The following is an 18,934-nucleotide window of genomic DNA, read 5'->3' on the forward strand; positions in this document are numbered from 1 at the left end:
CAACAAGAAATCAAATAACTTCTGGCATTTTTCTGGTGCTGCTGCAAGATGCCGCATTCCGGTGCGGTAACGTAACATCGCCCTGAAAAAACAAAATTGGTACGTGTACAGTTCTGGATGACTCTGTACAATGGCACTTCTGTATCAGCCTAATGCTCTAACTACATTTGTACAGTCTCTATGATTCGTGGGGTTAACGGTTGGCGCTGGGTTTGAATAAATGACGAAGAAGATTATTATTGGAATGAGCAATATTTGCTCAGTGAATGAGAAGCTGTCACGCACTTCACGCACTTCACTCTCAAGCTGATCGCTTAACGAAGTTTTACGCCTTCGAACTTGGTAAAAAAGGTGAAATGGCAAAAAAGAAAAGAAAAAGTAAAGGCGGCAAACTCAAAAGGCGGGAGGGGAGAATAGAGGTTGGCTGACCGAAGAAACGCGCCGAGAAACATGCGAAAAACGCAGCACACCGAAAGGAGCTCACGCTGATTTATTCCACTGGCGAAGAGCTCCAGTTACGCATAGCCCTTTGTTAATCGGCGGATGATTTTTCGTTCTTTTCCTGTGCTACGACTTCAACGGTCCAGTGAGCAAAATGGTCACGATATAACAATGGCTCGAGGATAACTTTCAACTCTACATCTCAGAAGTTGTTCACCGGTCGTACATATGGTTAGCAACATAATGCGTCTTACTTCGTAATTACCCGAGTTCATAATTACCCGCCCGTATGAATAGGAAAAACAACTAAGAAAGAATGAATCAGTCTATTCTTTTTGTTATTGGTGCTGTTGGTGTTTTCCCCGTATGCGTTCACACTCTCTGGTCATTTCGTGTTTCACAGCGGTCTGGCAGAAACCGTCACATGCAGGCTGTCCTCATTGCAGAAGCGAATATATATAGGGTGAGTCTAATTACGCAGTGCTAATGGAGCGATCACTCGGATTAAAAAAAAAGTGAGCAGGACTGCCGTCAAGTGTTGACACTAGATATTAGCATCTGTGCTGCCTCTGAGCATGCCTGCCACCAGTAACGGCGGCAAACCTGGAATGAAAATGCGTCCTATGGAATGGGAATGCGTTTGGCTGCAATGAAGCATATATATAATTGGCATTATACTTTTGCACAGACAGAAATATTACAACGTGACTAACAGTCTGGGAGTCTTTTGGGGTGCAAACAAGAATGTTTTATTCTCTTTTGCAAGGGCCCACAAAACGGGAAAGTTGTTTATGTATCTGCTGAGAGCTGTAGAGTATGTTGGCCGTTGGCCAGGAATCCCAATGGCACTAGTCCTCTCTAACGGCTATTTTAAGAGAGTGTTGTTTGATGGGATTGATCTAGGTTAGAGCGAGAGAAAGAAGATGGCTACGCAGTTTTAAAGGGCACTGAACCGATTCACAGACCAAGACAAGTCTCCTTGTCGAAACGTTTTTGGCTCGGCTTGTGAACTAGGCTCACCCTCAACTCTTGTTCAGTGCTCTTTCGTACTTTTATGGGAGTGGACATACGAAGCCTAATGTATCCACCGCTGTAGCCATTCGACTTTTGTGAATTTCTATACATAATTGTTTTTTATTAGGTCGTAGCGACAGCACTGCAGACTATATACATGCGGTGCGCTCCCTTCTCTGGGTGCCTGGCATCTGAGCACACCACGTCACGAGCCGACGACCGCTGCGAAGCTTGCACAGGACTGCCATCAAAGGGTGAATCAACGACAAACTATGCATGCCGTTGAGTATCTCTAGTCGGCGGTGGTCGCTGTTTTCACCCTGTGGCCCGCACCCCGTCGAGGTGATCCCCGGACCGAAAGCGGATCGCCGCAGCGGTGCTAAGCGCGCACTGTATGCGCGACAGGGCCCCGCGAAAACGATGCGAGCCACAACAAGCCGCTTAGGCGGTAATTACAGGGCGATACGAATCGAGCGGACCGGACTCGGCGGTCGTGCGTTGTTGTGGGAGCAGCAGCAGCAGCGGAACCGCGCCGCTTGACCTCTCCCTCGAACACAGCGCTGCTCGCGCATACATTAATGCGCGCAGGTAGGCCATTGTGCTGGTGCGGCGGCAGAAGGATTCTCATGCGTGCCATAGCTACAGGGTGAGGGTAGACCGGCAAGTTCGCTGCGGCCGGGGACATGCGCTCGACGTGGTGCGACTTCGTGCTTAGATGGCTGGGCCGAAGCTTCGGAGTACACTACCGATAGCCTACGCAACTGCGACGAACCACGTTTTCGCAGACAGTCGTGTGTTGCAGCTCAAGACAATTCCGTGACAATGCGGGCTAGTTCGAAGTTTCGACCAGCCTTGAGAGATACGTGGAGCGCATTGCAGCCCCTTAGTGTTCGAACAGCACCGTTGAATGCAATGAGCTCAGGTCAGTCGCAAATGTGTAATGAATAGTAGTGAAGTGTAGCCAGCCATCCATTTCCTTTTTAATCTATAGAGTGCTCATCTATAGAGTAGCTGGCGACAAAAAGATCATCCACGTAGGCTAAATCGAAAAGCGGATCTCGAAGGACGGAGTCCGTTGAAATGCTTGCGCAACGTTTCGTAGTCCGAATGGCACCCGCATGAATTCATAGAGACAAGGGGGGTTGTGCTGGTGGTCTTCGGAATATCTTCGGCTATAGAAATTTGGTGATAGGCGTGGGCGAGATCGATTTTGGAGAGGGTGATCATGCGATAAAGGGCTACGTCGAAGGCCATGTACATGGGACATAGGGTAGCGATCCGGTGTGGTATAGGGCGTTGAGAAATTGATAATCGCCACATGGCCGCCGATCCCCAGTTTTCTTGGGGACCGAAATGGAGGGGCTTCAGTGCTGGAACAAGGTCGAACGATGCCGAGCTCGAGCATATGCTTAAATTCAGCACGAGCGATTTTGAGCTTGTGCGTTGCGAGTCAGCGTGGACGGGAAAAGGCGGGTGGTCCAGTGGTAGATGGTGAAGCACCTCATGGCGAACAGGCAGAGTCTAACCGGTAGGGCTGTGGGGATCGGATATTCGCCGAGTAAATGGCCGAACATATGGTCGGCAACTGCAGCACAGGTTGGAGCCGCATCGTGAGTTGCCCGCGTTGCAATACCCTGCACCAGAGGCGAGTGGTCTAATCTAGCAGACGGTGAGATTTAACGTTCATTTGCAGACCAAGGTGTGTTAGAATGCCGGCGCCGATAATAGAGGTGCGAACGATAGAAACTACGAAAATCTATCGAAACACCCGACGAAGACCCAAGTTCAGTGTTACAGAGCATTGCTTGTAGACTGGACTGCACGTGCTGTTTACGAAAAGCAGATGGATGAGCAATTTCAAAGTGCGGTCATAGCACGTAGCGGATATAACACTGACTTGGGAACCGGTATCAATCAGGAATGTGGCGCTGGTGATCATCAGTTACGTAGAAAAGGCGATAGTGTTCGAGACCCTGACCGCTTGTTACCGCTACCGGTCGGCCGAATATATAGTTTCCCACCCCAAGAGCACGATGGTAGGCAGTGACGGGCGTTGGCACCGAATCACCGGTGGTATTAAGAGACCATTGGCCGAGATTGTGAGCCCGATTGGCACTTTTGGTAAGCAGAACGGGATTACGTGCGCAGTCGGTTCTGCAGGCGGGGTCCTCGGCAATCTGGAGATTTCGTCGCAGTGGTTAGCTGCTCGAGGCGGTCGTAAAGTTGATCGACAGATGCTGGTAGTCTGCTCCTGATTGGGGCGGCTGGGTAGCGGAGGTGCAGTGGTGGAGTTGCCGTTAGAGCTGACGGTGGAAACTTGAGGAGAGTTGTTGCAAACCTCCAGGATTTTGTCGGCTAAGTTAGCGAGTTGGGTAAGGTCCATAGTAGAGGCAGAGGCCAGGATCATGTGGACATTCATTGACAGTCGCTGGAGGAAGAGTTCGTGAAGAAAAGTGTCATTTCTCGTTTGAGCTTATGCGCCGAGAAGATCCACCATGTGAGGGAGCAAGTGACTGGGGTGACGATCGCCAAGCCCCTCAGAGGACAGAAGCTCTTGAATGCGCGCTAGCGCCAACACTGCAGTGCGCGCGAATAGCGCCGCCTTAGCTGGTCGATGGATTCGCAGAGGGCTTCAAGCGGAACCGGGCCAGAGATCGGCGACTTCTTCAGCCGCGGTTGGAGGTAGTGCGGACGTGTAAATACCGTGTTGCCTGAGTCGTGATGCGGGCTAGGTAATAGTGGGCCTTGACCTGGTGAAACCAAAGCTCTGGGTTGCTCTCCCAGAAGGGCGGCAGGCGGAGAGCAACAGCTGAGAGGGATGCCGGCTCCTGAGGCATCGGAATCAGCACCGAGCTGTGTTCCGCGTTTTGCGTAGAGAGCGGGTTCTAATGTTCATCCATGGCTCTACCTCGTCTCAGCAAGCGCCAAAGGATCACGTCAGGGTTACCAGCTGTAGAGCACCATCAGGGAACAGGACCGGGGCCAGTCAAATGTTGACTGAACCAAAGGTATTTTTCTTTTGCCCCTGAGGAGCAACCCCGGAGCCTGAGCGTTTCCGGCACGCTGCCCTTGTTCCTTCTTTTTTCGCCACTCTCATCGTCCAGAGAGGGCGCTGCTACACGTGCATCTGTGCAACTTCAGAACGGCTTTAGAAATGGTAAGCGCTTGCATGATAGCCTGTTCGTGCTTACACAATGCATCGAAATATCTAGAGTGGAAAAAAGACCTTTGTATTTGGCCTTCCTGGACATAAACGGGGCGTACAACTACGCAAACAGGAAACTCCTGTGGAACATAATAAAAGAAGAAGGTATCGGTTATGAGATAATTGAGTTCCTACAGGAAATATACCGGGATAACAAAGTAGATATTACGTGCGAAGGGATAAGAAGTACGGAAGATGTCAAAGTATGCAAAGGATTAAGACAAGGCTGTCCTCTATCACCGGTGCTGTTCATGCTTTATATGATAAACCTGGAACGGAGGATACAAGACAGTAACCTAGGTTTTAACCTGTCATATAGATTACACGGAAAGGCGGTAGAGCAGCGCCTCCCCGGTTTGATGTATGCAGACGATATTGTGCTGCTAGCTGAGAGTCTGGAAGAATTGCAAACTTTAGTTAAGTATTGCGGAGACGAAGGGGACGCTCTAGGCTTCAGTTTCAGCGCAGTTAAGTCGGGTGTGATGATTTTCAACGGCTCAACTGATCAGGGTCTTAAAATACAAGGCCATGAAATACCCAGAGTAGCAGAATATAAATATCTGGGGGTATGGGTAAACGAAGGATTGGCATACATTGGAAAGCATGAGCAATCACTTAAGGCCAAAGGGCGAAGGAATGCCGGGATAATGAAGCATATGGCATTGTGGGGATACAACAGGTATGAGGTTTTGAGGGGCATTTGGAAAGAAATTATGGTGCCCGGACTTACTTTCGGAAATGCGGTTTTGTGCCTAAAATCAGAGGTACAGTCGACATTAGAAATAAATCAGAGATTCGTTGGACGATTGGCACTAGGTGCCCACGGCAAAACCACAAATGAGGCGGTACAGGGAGATATGGGCTGGGCATCTTTCGAAGTACGGGAAGCTCAGAGTAAAATATTATATGAGGAACGCCTGAGGAAATTGGACAGTAACAGCTGGGCAGCTAAAGTATTTAAATACCTGTACTTAAAAAGCGTTGACTCACAATGGAGGAAAAGAACTAGGAAACTAACTAGTAAGTATGCTAGTCACAAGGACGGACATTTTATAGATGTCTGGCAGATGGCAAGGCCTTGCTGGTAGCTTTAAAGGAGTGTAGACACATAATAATTGGGTTCGTATATGTCTCCACGTGATATTCGCCTACGACCACTGAATAATTCATAGTCGAATTTCTCTCTTCACTTGTGTTGATTTCGGTTTCAACAGCCGAGCGATGGCTGTGACGTGAAATTCAAATTTATGTCACGTGAGGGATTGAGAAAAGCAGCCATATAATCGCTCCTCTGTCGTTTGAATTTACTGCAACACTAAACCCAGCCTGCCTCAAGAACAGGGATCATAGCAATTGAAGAGCCAGCGATTATAACGCGGCTTTTCCAATGCCGTGTGTGCCCTAGACGTGATTGTGACGTCACAAACATCTATCGCCCGAAGAAACCGAAACTGGTGAGAGAAGAAAGTTCAATTAAAAATTATTTAGCGCTCGTAGCCGTTAACCACGTGGGGATTCATATACAGCAGTGTGTTACGCATCATTCAAGAAAAACAAAAATGCCTCCAAATGTTGGTGTCTAGGCTCCTTTAACCGCACTGATGCGATCGGGTTCGGGGACCAATACTTCTTGGCAGCGTGACCAGGAGGACGAGACATCGGACGGGGAGCAGCAGGGAGGAGAGGCGAAGAGCAGACGTTTATGTACACTTTTTACATGGTGAAGTATGCACAGGTCAAGGAAAGAACAGAGCTCACTCAACTCACTGATCGTGGATACGACTCCACTTCTTAAATAGGGTTTGTTGTCCCCAGTTCATGTCGGGCAGTCCAATCAGGGAGACACTTGCGACCATCGAGGTGCCTCTACTGCCGACGATGCATACTTGAGCCTCCTCACACACTTTCATGTGGCTAGGGAGAACTACTTTGGTAGCGATGGCGATATTGAGCTGACAAACGCCGTCCAGGATTCCGAAAAGTCCGCCCCTGACAAGGGCCACTTCCACACTGGCCTTAATTTTTGGAATGTCACTAGCACTCCCGATCGGCGAAAAGCTGCCCGCTTTTTCGTTTGCCAGCAATAAGGAAAATATCGCTGTGGTCATCCTGGCGACCTCCAGGCGGGTAATTATATATGAATGGGTGGTTTCCAGGAATGGTTGGAGACCCGGAGAGGTAACTGACCGCCGTCACACGTGGCGACGATGTGGCCCCAGCACGCGGGGGCGATGTTGCCGCTGACACGGTGTGTTCGGGGCTGCTGCTCGCTGGCCTGGCTTGGTTTCTGTTGTCGGCTGCTGGAGCTTCGGCTGATACCATCGATCATATCAACACCGACTCCACGTGCGGTCCTGGTAAGTGAGCCGGACAACAAGCTTTTCAGTTTTCTGGAGCTCCCTAACCAGAAACCATGCTTGAATGGTTACTTATATTTTTACTTCTTAATTTTTCTAAAGATGCGCAAGCACCAAAATGGCGGGCATAGAGCGGTAGCGCAGGCCCACTTCACCCAGCGAAGGCAGTGATACTATGCATTTTAGGACCAGTAACGAATTTCCATACATAAAATGTGTAGATAGCATCTCCCTTACTTTTCCTACCGCATTTGTCTTCTGGTGAAGGCCTCCCAGGCACTGCTCCGCTTCATGAAAACCATAAGCCTAATCGATAGGCTACAATTTTGCTGCGATGTGACGTGATATGGCTGTGAAGTGACTATACTGACTTCACCCATCCCTCCCTTACCCATCACTTTTATATCCACTCGCCCCCTTCCCCCAGTGCAGGGTAGCAAACCGGTTTCTTCTACCGGTTAACCTCCCTGCCATTTCTCCTCCTCCTCTTCATCCTCTTCTTCCTCCTGCTTCCTTGTCTTCTGTATGTATGACTGATGACCTAGAAATCACTGATCCCTCTTTTACCTCCATGTCATTTATGCAGCGCAGACTGAACTACAAGAGCAGGTTATCCAAGATGCACTGTTCGCTTCACAGCGAGCTAAACTCGCGCTTGAAGAAAGACGAACAAGAGAGGGGGGGGGGGGGGGTCAGAACGGGGTGAACAGGGAGAATAAACGCCCTCGTTGGTGTAAATTCTGCTGTTGGATACACTAGCGGATGTTACCCCTCCCCTCTCCACACACACACACACACACACACACACACACACACACACACACACACACACACACACACACACACACACACACACACACACACACACACACACACACACACACACACACACACACACACACACACACACACACACACACACACACACACACACACACACACACACACACACACACACACACACACACACACACACACACACACACACGCGCACGCACGCACGCACGCACGCACGCACACACACACACACACAACACACACACACACACACACACACACACATGCCTCCCTCTTTTCCTCTGACCTCCGCCTCTTCACAACATTGCGCTATGCCAAAGTTCAACACAGGTGCCCACATATACTCACGTGGAGGTACATGCTTGAGTGCGCTTCGTTCAGGTCCTTGCAAATAACTTCCTTTCTGGTTAAGGAGTCAGAGGCGTAGTTAGTTTTTCCTTATGACACATTACTCAAGAGCAAGTCCCTACACAGATGAAAACATGGCAAATACACCAGACCTTGCAGTATAGGCAGCGCGGCTATTCATCTCGACGACTGTGCTGAAAGGCCTGCGCCCACGTGTGTCATCAGGGAGCGCGGGGTGCCCGCGAAGCAGTGACACCCCCGCTGGGTCCGCGCGCCACTTTCTCTCTCTACCAAGGAACCCCAAATGGCCCCGTCGCTCAACGCGCGCGGGCGTCCAGCGGGGCACCGCCGGCCTGGGATCGAAGAGTTCGCCCCAGTTGTTCCAGGCGTGCTCCCTCCCTCCTTCCCCAGCTCAGGCTAATTGCACGCGACACCTGGGATCGGAGGGTAATTCCCGGCACGCCACCTCCGCCCCCGCGTTTATTAAAGCAACCGCCACGCATCTATCTCCCCCGCTTCGCCTTTGCCTGGCACGCACGCCCGGAGAAGTCTCCGCGCCAGCAGAAGCAGCAGCATCGCTTCTCGGCTCGCCTTTTTCCTGCTGCTCCCGCGAATCAGTTCTCTATCTTTCTTTCTTCGTGCATCGTATTTCGTTTGTGTTCGTTGCTTCTGGGCGAAGTTGGGCCTTCGCTTACTCTGCTGCCATGAAACTTTCTTTTCTTATTGTCCTGTTCGCGTTATTTTTTTCACCCTCTCTCATCATTGCGTTTATTTTTTCTGCTGTGCTGATTCGCTTAGACTGTGTGGAACAAACTTAACATCAAGAACTGATGCCGCCATGAAGATAGAAGAGAAAAGACTAAATAAAGGAGGCTGAGCGCCATCTCCCCGCCATTTTTTTGCTCTTTTTCTGAGTTCTTTTATTTCTAGGCACTGTACCAGAGGGGTCTTGTTCAGGCAGCCTGCCGGTCTTTCGTAAATTTTTTTTCTTGCGAAATTTTCATTGCGTGTAATGCCAAAGACAGCATTTAGCACCTGGGAATGTGTGTTCTCTCAGCATATTCTTCTCGACCGCCACCTTCGTGTCATTTGAGGGGGACAAGTACAAGCGCTGCCTCAACAACGAACAGCCTTCTGTGCTGTACTGAAGCTGAACAGAGCAAGCACGAAAGAAGAGGCGACATGATCCAGCGTCCTATCATTCCAAGTCATAGCTAAAATCAAGGTAGTAAAATTGAACCTGAGTGGGATTCGGGCGACAGAATGGTTTCAGGAGACGAGGGGAGTATAGGGAGGAGAGAGTTGTTCTGTGAGCCAGGTCGAGATATGAAATTGGAAGGTTCAGCGAGACAGAGTGCAGGACACGAATGATTGCAGAAAGACAGAACGATTATGTTGTGGGCGTTCTGTAATGGTGACGACGACGGCATAAAATGTGTCCACAGTGAGCGGCAAAAAATATGGCTCTGCGAGGAAACGTGCGGGTTGCAGGAAAGCATCTTAGATTAACGAAGCAATAAAAAGAAATAGATAAGGAATAATATATCTGCTCAGAATATTGCCGCAAAAGGCCACCTACATCAGTTATTAGTGTTTAACGAAGCTGAAGGTAGAAGGTGGGTGGGCAGCCTTTTATCTTAGGAACGGGAGGCCGAGGGGGGAGGGGAGGGGGGGAGTAAGGGGGAGGGCTGAGGTGAATGGATAGGGAGTACTGCTTCTGTAAGGTAGCAGGCACTGCGGATTGAATTCAACATTATCGTCGCTTTTTCGTTCCGCTGTAGCCCGGGCTTCTGATGGGTGTACATGCTACGGACAGGGGAGGTAGGAGGATCAGTAGTGAGGGAATGGGTGGGCACCTTTCAGAGGAAGTGCAGAATACACGACAGTGGCTGTTCCGAGGTGCTTCTAGAGACACGACAGATTAGTTTAACATTTTAATACTGTGACACCACAGCAACTTACTCAGTAAAAAAGAAACAAAATTTTCCACCAGTGGCCGCAGACCTGTGTGAACTTGAAAGTGGTGACAAGAGCTGTTTTCAGTTGAATTTCGTTTGTACGGCATGTGTGCGCTGTACTGGGAAGTTACGGCCCGGGGGGCGCGATATTAACAATGGGGTTTTAGGTTTCGATTGACGAGCTTGCCGTCCAAAGCAGTTCTGCACCAATGGTATTAGTTGGGGAGACCTCGCGGTGCATTACGGGTATGTGGATGCGTACGATGAGTTGTCATGTAACAGAACAAATAAATCTGAATAGTTTCCTTTCCTTCCCCAAGCTTCAGCGCTCTCCTTCGCCGTAGCTGCGTACATTTAAGCGAGTAATAATAAGGCGAAAGCCTTTAATGGCTCATATTGTCGTCGACAAAAGCTGTCCGCGCGAGCGGCGCTCCTGATTGTTCGACAAATAAGTGACGTCACCAGCCGCCAAATTCGAAGATCACGCATATACAAAGCTGACCTCTCCGGGCGTCCGATACAGGCTTCCGTACGGCACCTTTCATTGGGGCGCTTCCTCGAACGCCGCACAACACAGCATAAAGAAGCAGACGCAGCACAGCATGCAGCAGCGGCGTTCCAAATTGATTAACAGGAAAGAAAAGGCGCAGTACCTGCCACAATTCTCCGCGGACGCGGACACCTTAACCGAGCCCTAACGAAAAAGGAGGAAAGTGAGAGTAAAAGAAGAAAGAGTGGAGGTCTATGGACCACCGCGCAATAAAGGGATTAATAATAATAATAATAATAATAATAATAATAATAATAATAATAATAATAATAATAATAATAATAATAATAATAATAATAATAATAATAATTGGTTCACAGGAAGGGAAAGGCGCAGTATCTGTCACACTTGATCTGTGGACACCTGAACCACGCCGTAAGGGAATGGAGGAAGGTGGGAGTTAAAGTGGAAAGACGGAAAGGGGAGCCGTAGTGGAGTGCTACGGAGTAATTTCGACCACCTGGGGATGTTAACACATCGCACAGCACACGGACGCCACTTCGTTTCGCCTCCATCGAAACCCAGCCGCCGTCTCCGCATTTTAGTGATCCAAAGTTCACCCTAGAATTTTTATTCGGGAGTTAGTGATCCTCCGCGTTTAACTACAATGCACCGACGGCGTCATACGCGTGTTTGACATTTGTTTTTAATTGGTTGTGTGTGTGTGTGTGTGTGTGTGTGTGTGTGTGTGTGTGTGTGTGTGTGTGTGTGTGTGTGTGTGTGTGTGTGTGTGTGTGTGTGTGTGTGTGTGTGTGTGTGTGTGTGTGTGTGTGTGTGTGTGTGTGTGTGTGTGTGTGTGTGTGTGTGTGTGTGTGTGTGTGTGTGTGTGTGTGTGTGTGTGTGTGTGTGTGTGTGTGTGTGTGTGTGTGTGTGTGTGTGTGTGTGTGTGTGTGTGTGTTGCTTGAAGAAGCGACGTGTGTGTGTGTGGTTGCGTGAAGACGCGGCGAAACAATCAGCCATTCGCACCAAACTGCACCAGATGCAAGATTCTGCTATACATGCCGCTGCAGAATCAAGTTTTAAGTTTTTCAGACGCAGTTTTGCACCACACCCATACGCCAAAAGGTAATTGAAAAAGCGAAACTTAAGCACGCTATTTTGAAAGGTTGGTTGCGCTTTCACGAGCTACGGCGACTCTGACATAAAATGTAGATACCCCGTAGAGTGGTGTCCTCGCTCTCTCTCTCTCGGTATAGTTTCGATTTCGCACGTTCGGTCATTATATCGCTTGCGTTACTGCTGAGATGAGATTGCATCAACACTAGCAACAAAATTGATGCCTCACGTATGCACACACATGGATTACTGTTTGGAAATTTCCTGGGGATTTCTGGAGCCCTGGTGTCATATATATAGGAAACAAGAAAACGCCACACGAGGCTGGGAACCAACCTTGGGACATCTCTGCTGATATAGACAACAGTGCTGATGCCGCTTCTGGAATTGTAAAGTTCAGAAAACTGCCACAAAAAACTCGGACGGCGTGGACAGCACAATTGAAGGTAAACATATTTGGCGATTTTTTTTTACACTTTAACAACTAGTGTGCTTCTTAAAATTTTATATTTTATACTGAAAGGGTCAGAACACTGGCCAAAATATGGCAACAGGTTATAGTGGAAATGAAAAGATCTTGCGTCATATAGTGCAGATCGAGCACTACAATATCAAAGAAAATGGGCTTTACCATTTTAATTTACCATTGAGAATCGCATCAGAACTGCTGAGGGCCGAAAGGGTTAAGGCTGTCCGGTGTTCTTGTGAAAGCATGCTTCAGACAGTTTTGGATATGCTGCTACACGTTTATATGATATAAAGCGTCACATGAATTTTTGTGCGAAACTTGGAGCGAGCTGACAACGCAAAAAGCTTATATAAACCAAATAATGCTGAGTTCAGAAGAAAGTAGCGCTGCCAAGCTCGCAGCGATCTGTTATCGTTAAAATGTCGCATCCATGTGTATATCGCAGGGCTGAATATCTCGCCGAACAAACATGTACGTCTTTTTGTTTTTTTTTCTTCTTCTTTAGTGCTATCACAGTGAAAACCTAAACTACCTCCAATAGCCAAAATTTTGAACAACTCTACTTCTTTAAGGTGCTCCAAAGACAAACTTTTGCATTGAATCAATTTTTATTCCGCAACAAATGCAAAAACATCCTCTTCTCTCCCTGTTTTTTTTTTTTTTTTAGGTGTTTCTACTTTTACTTGAGGGACGGGGCCTCGCGTGGTGTGTGTGGGCTTTGACGGCAGCGATGGTGGTGGTGGTGGAAATATTTTAATGAGAATATTTAGGAGGTTGTAGCGGCGGTTAGAGGCCTCAGTCAACTGTCCCTTAAACTTCAAAATCGCAGCAACACAGAGCTTTTAAGCGACCATCAGGCATGTTTTGGCGTTATTTCGACACGAGCACGGAGTAAATATAATTACTTAGCACAGTGAGTACCGTACTAGCGGATGACGACAGCGAAAGACAGCATGCCAAGCTTGGCGATGAGGTGTGCTGAACCTCTCGGTAGGCGTGAAATGTACCGGAACAGCTCCTTAAAACGCGCGGCCGCACTACTTGATCCAAAAGCACCTATCACTATCCTCCCGACACATTTACTTTGTGTCCTTTCCCTGAGCAACTCCTATACTCAATAGCCGGTCAGCATGCAGCGAGCATGCCATCAATGCTGAACTTTTCAGTCTAAAACCGATTTTTTAAAATGGATTTTGGCGATGTTTTTATGCATTTGTTTTTCGTCCTAGCCAAAATATTCAACATGTAGCTATACTGTACCTCTCAGCCATCAGCAAGAAGCCCAGCAATATATCTTTTTCGTCGAGTTCAGAGCGTTACGTACCCTTCGCACTTTTTAACTGTCTACGGCTAGGCTGTTGCAGCGACACTCCCTCAGTCTGTCTATTCATGCGACTTCGCGTCGACCCCACTTTCCTCTCTTTTTAGGCATGCTAAACTTTAATGGCCCGGAGCTTGAAAACTCTGCACATCGCACAACCTGTCCACGTTCCCCCTTTCCTATTTCAATACTGCACCTTTCATTACGTCTCACTGTTTCACTGTGCTTCCTCTCTGTCTCTTAAAGCTTCATCTCAGTCATTGCAGTTCACGTTGTATCAGGGAAATCCATCAGACGCGGGTACTCGAGCTTTTCTCTCCACATATCTTCTAAACAAAGCCACCCAATCTACGTGTTTGCTGACTAGTGTTCAGGACGTAACTGATACTCCGCCTCCTAGTGTGCGGCCCACTCAGCTGATTGGCAGGACGACGTTTCCATGCTGCGATGTGATGTGTCCCATAATAGGAAATATTAGCACTCGTGGTCGAAACAAAGCGAAATATAGTGTCGGTTTTATGCCACGCTCTCTTGCCATTGAGATACAGGGATAAAAGAATAAAGCGACAGAGCGAAGGAGAGAGGAAGGCATAACGACTGCGCCTGGTGGAGATTTGTACGACGCGCGAGACGATCGCGCAAGAGCGAAGGGGAACCGCAGGAACGCGCGCCTGTCAATGCGCGTGGAAAGAAACAGAAATTCCACGGGGAAGAAAGTATACCAAAAGAGGACGCTGCAGTAGCGACCCTCATCCCAGCGGCTCCCTGTCCCTTTATTTCCTTCTTCGCTGTTTCTGCTATCGCCTTCGCCGGTACAGTCAGAGAGAGAAAAAAAATGGAATCATCAGGCGTTGGCAGAAAAAGGCGCGGGCATCCTCCCCATAACAGGGCGACGCGCGAACGGTGGCGGCATGTTCGAGCAGAGCGCCAAAGGCACGTCCGAAACGCGCGGACCGCCACCGCCAGAAGTGCGGCACGCATGGGGTGTGTGCGTATGTGCGTGCCCGTGAGTATGTATGTGCTATACTCTCCCATCCTCCTCCTCCCCCTTCTCCCCTTTGGCGGCACGGGCAGACCCGTGGCAGTCGGCCCGAGCAATCTCTTATGGCCGATTTTTAATTCGATTATCGGGCCCGTTATGGCGCCTCTGCGCCGATTAGCTGTCACGTTGACCGACCGACCGCACCAAAAACAAGACCGTATGTGCGCGCCGAAGCAGGAGAGGGCGAGGGAGCGCGCGCGCAAAAAAAGAAGGGAACACGTTGAGAGAAGAAAGAATACTACCAAAAAAGGAAGGAGGCAAACCCGGAATCAGCAGCAGCAGCAGCAGCTGCGGGCAAGCAAATTCAATTTTTGTCCGCGCACCGTCGACCGAGGAGGACCCCCCGGTTGCTTCTGGCGGCGGCACGGAGCGCGCTTATCTGCGGCGGTGGCAGCGTCTCTGCGCCTGTGTGTGTGTGCTGCGGGCTTTTATATCGGCGGAACGTGTCTGGCGTTGGCGAGAGGACGAACGACCACGACCGCCGCCCGCCCAGTCGTACAGCGGGTGGCCAGCCAGGGGAGCGACCGACCTGCGAACGACGGCGAAGCAGCTCTGCTTCGCGTCACGCCAAACTCGATGTGACCCGCGTCGTTGCGCGCGCGCACGGTTCTCCCCCGCGCTAACCTGCACCGACTGTGATGGCTGGTGCCGCGCGGGGACGGGGGACGCGCGGCGCAACGTCGGCGCTGGCGTTGCAACACCCTCTTCGCTTCTGCTTCATTGATGGGTTCTTCGACGCCAGGGACGTCTGGGACGGAGGGGAGAGTCCAGAGAAGGAAGAGGGGTCCGCTCGACGTTTCGCGCTCTCTGACGTTCTTTTCGCTCACGTCTTGGTGGAATCGACGAACTGTCTCGTCTCCTGATCACTTCTCCGCTCGGCAAGAGGACAGGCATTTCTTGTTTATCTCCTACGAAAACAAGGCGGCCAGACAAGATTCTGGAACGCTGACGTCCACCAATTTTGTCACGTCGGGAAGGATGTCCAGGCAGTTCGTGCTATTTGCCGTTTTTTGTGCGCCAGCGGGCTTGATTCGCGCTTGTGAGGCAAGCTACAGTGCCTGTATATTTCATATGCCTTCTCCCACATCGTCACCCATCATAATCTTTCTTTTCCCCTTCCCCAGTGCAGAGTAGCAGGCCAGATTTGAATTATTCTGGCCAACCTCTCTGCTTTTCCTTTCAATAAATCCATCTATCTTGTCACGTCGGCATGGAATAATGCGCTAGGAGAGTGATGAAAGAATGGATTACAGGGGTGGCAAGGATGCGACAGCATTCATGCCACATATATCGGCAGTGCAGTTGTCTGAAAAGGGGAATCTCGCGGTGACGGAGTACACCGAATTGCTATATATAGGGCTTCACAGGGGGGCCGGAATCGGAGCCACTACAAGTAGAAGCTCCGATTCTGGCACCCGTGTGGACCTCTCCGCAAACAGAGAATACTTTATTTGCATCTCCAGCCTCCTCCATGCGAAATAAACGAGATCGGTCACACTTGGATTTAGCTCGTTGCTCTCACGTACGTCTGTTTAAAGTATTTCTTGGCGTCTCCTTTTTGACCATGTCTTGCTGCTCAGTTGGTTCTAATGGTTATTGCATCAGTTCAGTTCAGTCGCTCAGTCGTGTCCGACTCTTCGTGACCCTATGGACCATGTCACGCCACGCATCCGGGTCTCTCACTATCTTCCTAACATCACATAACTTCATCTGCAGCGCCTCGAGGATGCCATCTAACCATCGCGTTCGCTGCCTACCCCTTCTCCGGCAACCCTCAACCTTTCCCAACATCAAATCTTTCTCCAGCGACTCCTCTCTTCTCATCAGATGACCAAAGTAGCTGAGCTTTAACTTTAGAATTTGACCCTCCAATGAGCAGTCAGGGTTTGTGGTCGACAATATCGACTGATTTGATCTTCTGGCAGTCCAAGGAACTCTCAAGAGTCTCCGCCAGCACCACAATTCAAACGCGTCAATTCTTCGGCGGTCAACCTTCTTCACAGTCCAACTCTCGCATCAATACATCACAACTGGACAGACCATATCACGAGTTATACGGGTCTCGGTTGGCAGACTGATGTCTCTGCTCTTTACTAGGCGGTTAAGGTTAACCATGGCTCTCTTTCCCAGAAGCAGGCGTCTCCTAATTTAATGGCTGTCTCCTTCCGGGGTAATCTTGGAGCCCAAGAAGAGAAAATCTGTCACAGCTTCCACTTCTTGTCCCTTGATGCTCCAGGACTTGATAGGGCAAGACGCCATGATCTTTGTCTTTTTAATGTTCAGTTTAAGCCCAAACTTCTCACTCTCTTCTTGTACGCGCATCAGAAGTCTCTTGAGTTCCACTTCACTTTCTGCCATTAAAGTGGTATCATCCGCATACTAGCCGCACAGCTCGGCTGTCCAAATATATAGTGTCCACAACGCTTTAGTCTCCACCGATCAAGCCACTTTCAGCATACGCATTGACAGTGGAGCCTGAAGAGCTCGGATGTGCATCCATGGCCCTTTCAGTAGCCCGGAGAAAAGTCTTCTGTTCATTCCTGGCCGTTTACCACTTTCCCTGCTCGCTGCGGCAATGCTGCGCTTTTTTGAAGCGCAGCTCTTTAGCGCCCGTTCCTGCGTTTCGCGTCGCCGTTGGCGTTGTCCCTCGTTACGAGCTCCGCAGCCGGGGAAACGCGCGCTCCATCCTCTATACATAGGAGAGTCTCTTGTCTCGATACAGTTGCGCATTCTAATCACAAACGTGTATAATTTCAGTGCTTTTATTACAGCTAGTCTGGAACAAACAAATCGTTGAGATCAGTGGTTGAGATCACTGCACTTTGCTGCATTGCAGAAATGCGAGAGCACGTGCCGCTGCAATAGTCATATGCCTCCTTTGTACAATTCTAGGTGCCTCGTTTGTCTCTCTTTGTCCTTCTTTATCCAGTCGCATTACTGTGAAACGTTTTGCATGTCATATTCCTACGTAATTGCTATATTCGTAATTAACATGCAAGTAATTATTCATTGCCTGCTCATCGCATATCACGACGATACATCGTTAGACAACTCTGTACCCACTAGACGGGTTTTTATAACGTCTCATATTAAACGTCGGAGCACCGTGGCGGAGTGGTAGCGTTAGCCCCGCAGCCCGAGTTAGACTCCCAACTAGACCTCAATTCTATTTTCTTTATTTCGAGCCACTACTCCAGCTTGGTGGCAAGGTCAGCGACGGCTTACGTTTGACCTTCAGTGAGCCAGAGAACAACCTGTGGGTATAATAAGCAAAGACCATGCACCACCCGCATGGTGTCGCATTATATGAGATGGCCTGATGCATGACGTCACGCACGGTGCGTATATACCGCCTGTGCATCGTCGCAGACAACAGTTCAGAAAATACCATATAGACGCTTAGAGAAGAAAATTCTGTCTACACCGGGGATCGAAAAAATCACTCCGACACTCCGATCCCCAGCCGAGCGCGCAAACCAATACTCCACGCCAGCTGGGCTCGTGAGAAGCAGCTCTTAATTCTTGTCTAGCGTGAGGACGATAGTATATGGCGATGACATTGATGGTGCAATCATTGACAATGATAATAATGCTGGATGCAGCAAAAATGATGATGCATTTAGTTGAGGATAATAATAAATTAATAATAGTAGCGATAGTGATGGTTATGATCAGTGTACATAACCATTTCAAGCCGACACATTGTGCGGACAAACTTTCTCAAGCAGGTTTCACGTCTGGCGACCCATGCTTTCGTACTGATAATGTAATACGGCTATCGCTATCATCGGTCAAAGAGATGATGGTCAAAATGATGGTCAAATAGTCGTCATGCTTCGTTTAGACATGTGGGTAACGGAAGAAATAAAGATGCAGCTTTTTTTTTTAATCAGGTGTTCTCAACGAAGAATTCGTTTCTATTTTCTAACGAACGTCAGCAAGCCCCCCCCCCCCCCACACACACACACACACACACACACACACACAAAACATATAAAAGATGGATGATTTTAATCAATCAAATTTTTGTGAAATTGCCTTCAGTGCCCTTTAACAACAGAGTTGTACGATTCATCTGTGAAAAACGGGTGCAAATTTTCGTTTCGGTGGTACTTCAATGTGGCCACCGTGGTATTGACCTTTCTCTTCCCTGCACCCGCTTAGAGGCACAGAGGGCGAGTGCTGACGCTGCCGCGCGCGATCACCGCTCGCAACCGACGCGAAGGGCGCTGTCTCTGCCGCGTCGTGCCTCCGCCCCCGAGACCCGCCCCGGGGGTGTCGCCGCGGTGTCCCCGCTCTACGAGCGTCGCGGCGACACGATGGGCGTCCTGCGCCCTGGCGGGGTGCGACGCGCACGCGCCGTGCGGCGACCCTG

General features: G+C 49.4%; 1 protein-coding gene across 1 annotated transcript in view; it reads left to right on the forward strand.

Annotated features, from left to right (window-relative positions):
- The window catches only part of LOC146197629 (zinc finger protein basonuclin-2-like), a 425,472-nt gene that overhangs the window by 25,649 nt on the left and 380,889 nt on the right, over positions 1-18,934 (forward strand). The window contains exon 2 of the mRNA XM_084599540.1: positions 6,817-7,017. Coding sequence (XP_084455666.1) covers positions 6,868-7,017 — 150 coding nt within the window. The 5' untranslated portion in view covers positions 6,817-6,867. The remainder of the gene's footprint in view (positions 1-6,816; positions 7,018-18,934) is intronic.

The sequence above is a fragment of the Amblyomma maculatum genome, chromosome 3, assembly GCF_055883805.1.
Source record: "Amblyomma maculatum isolate TAMU_Amacu chromosome 3, ASM5588380v1, whole genome shotgun sequence".
In the NCBI taxonomy this organism is placed as follows: Eukaryota; Metazoa; Arthropoda; class Arachnida; order Ixodida; family Ixodidae; genus Amblyomma; species Amblyomma maculatum.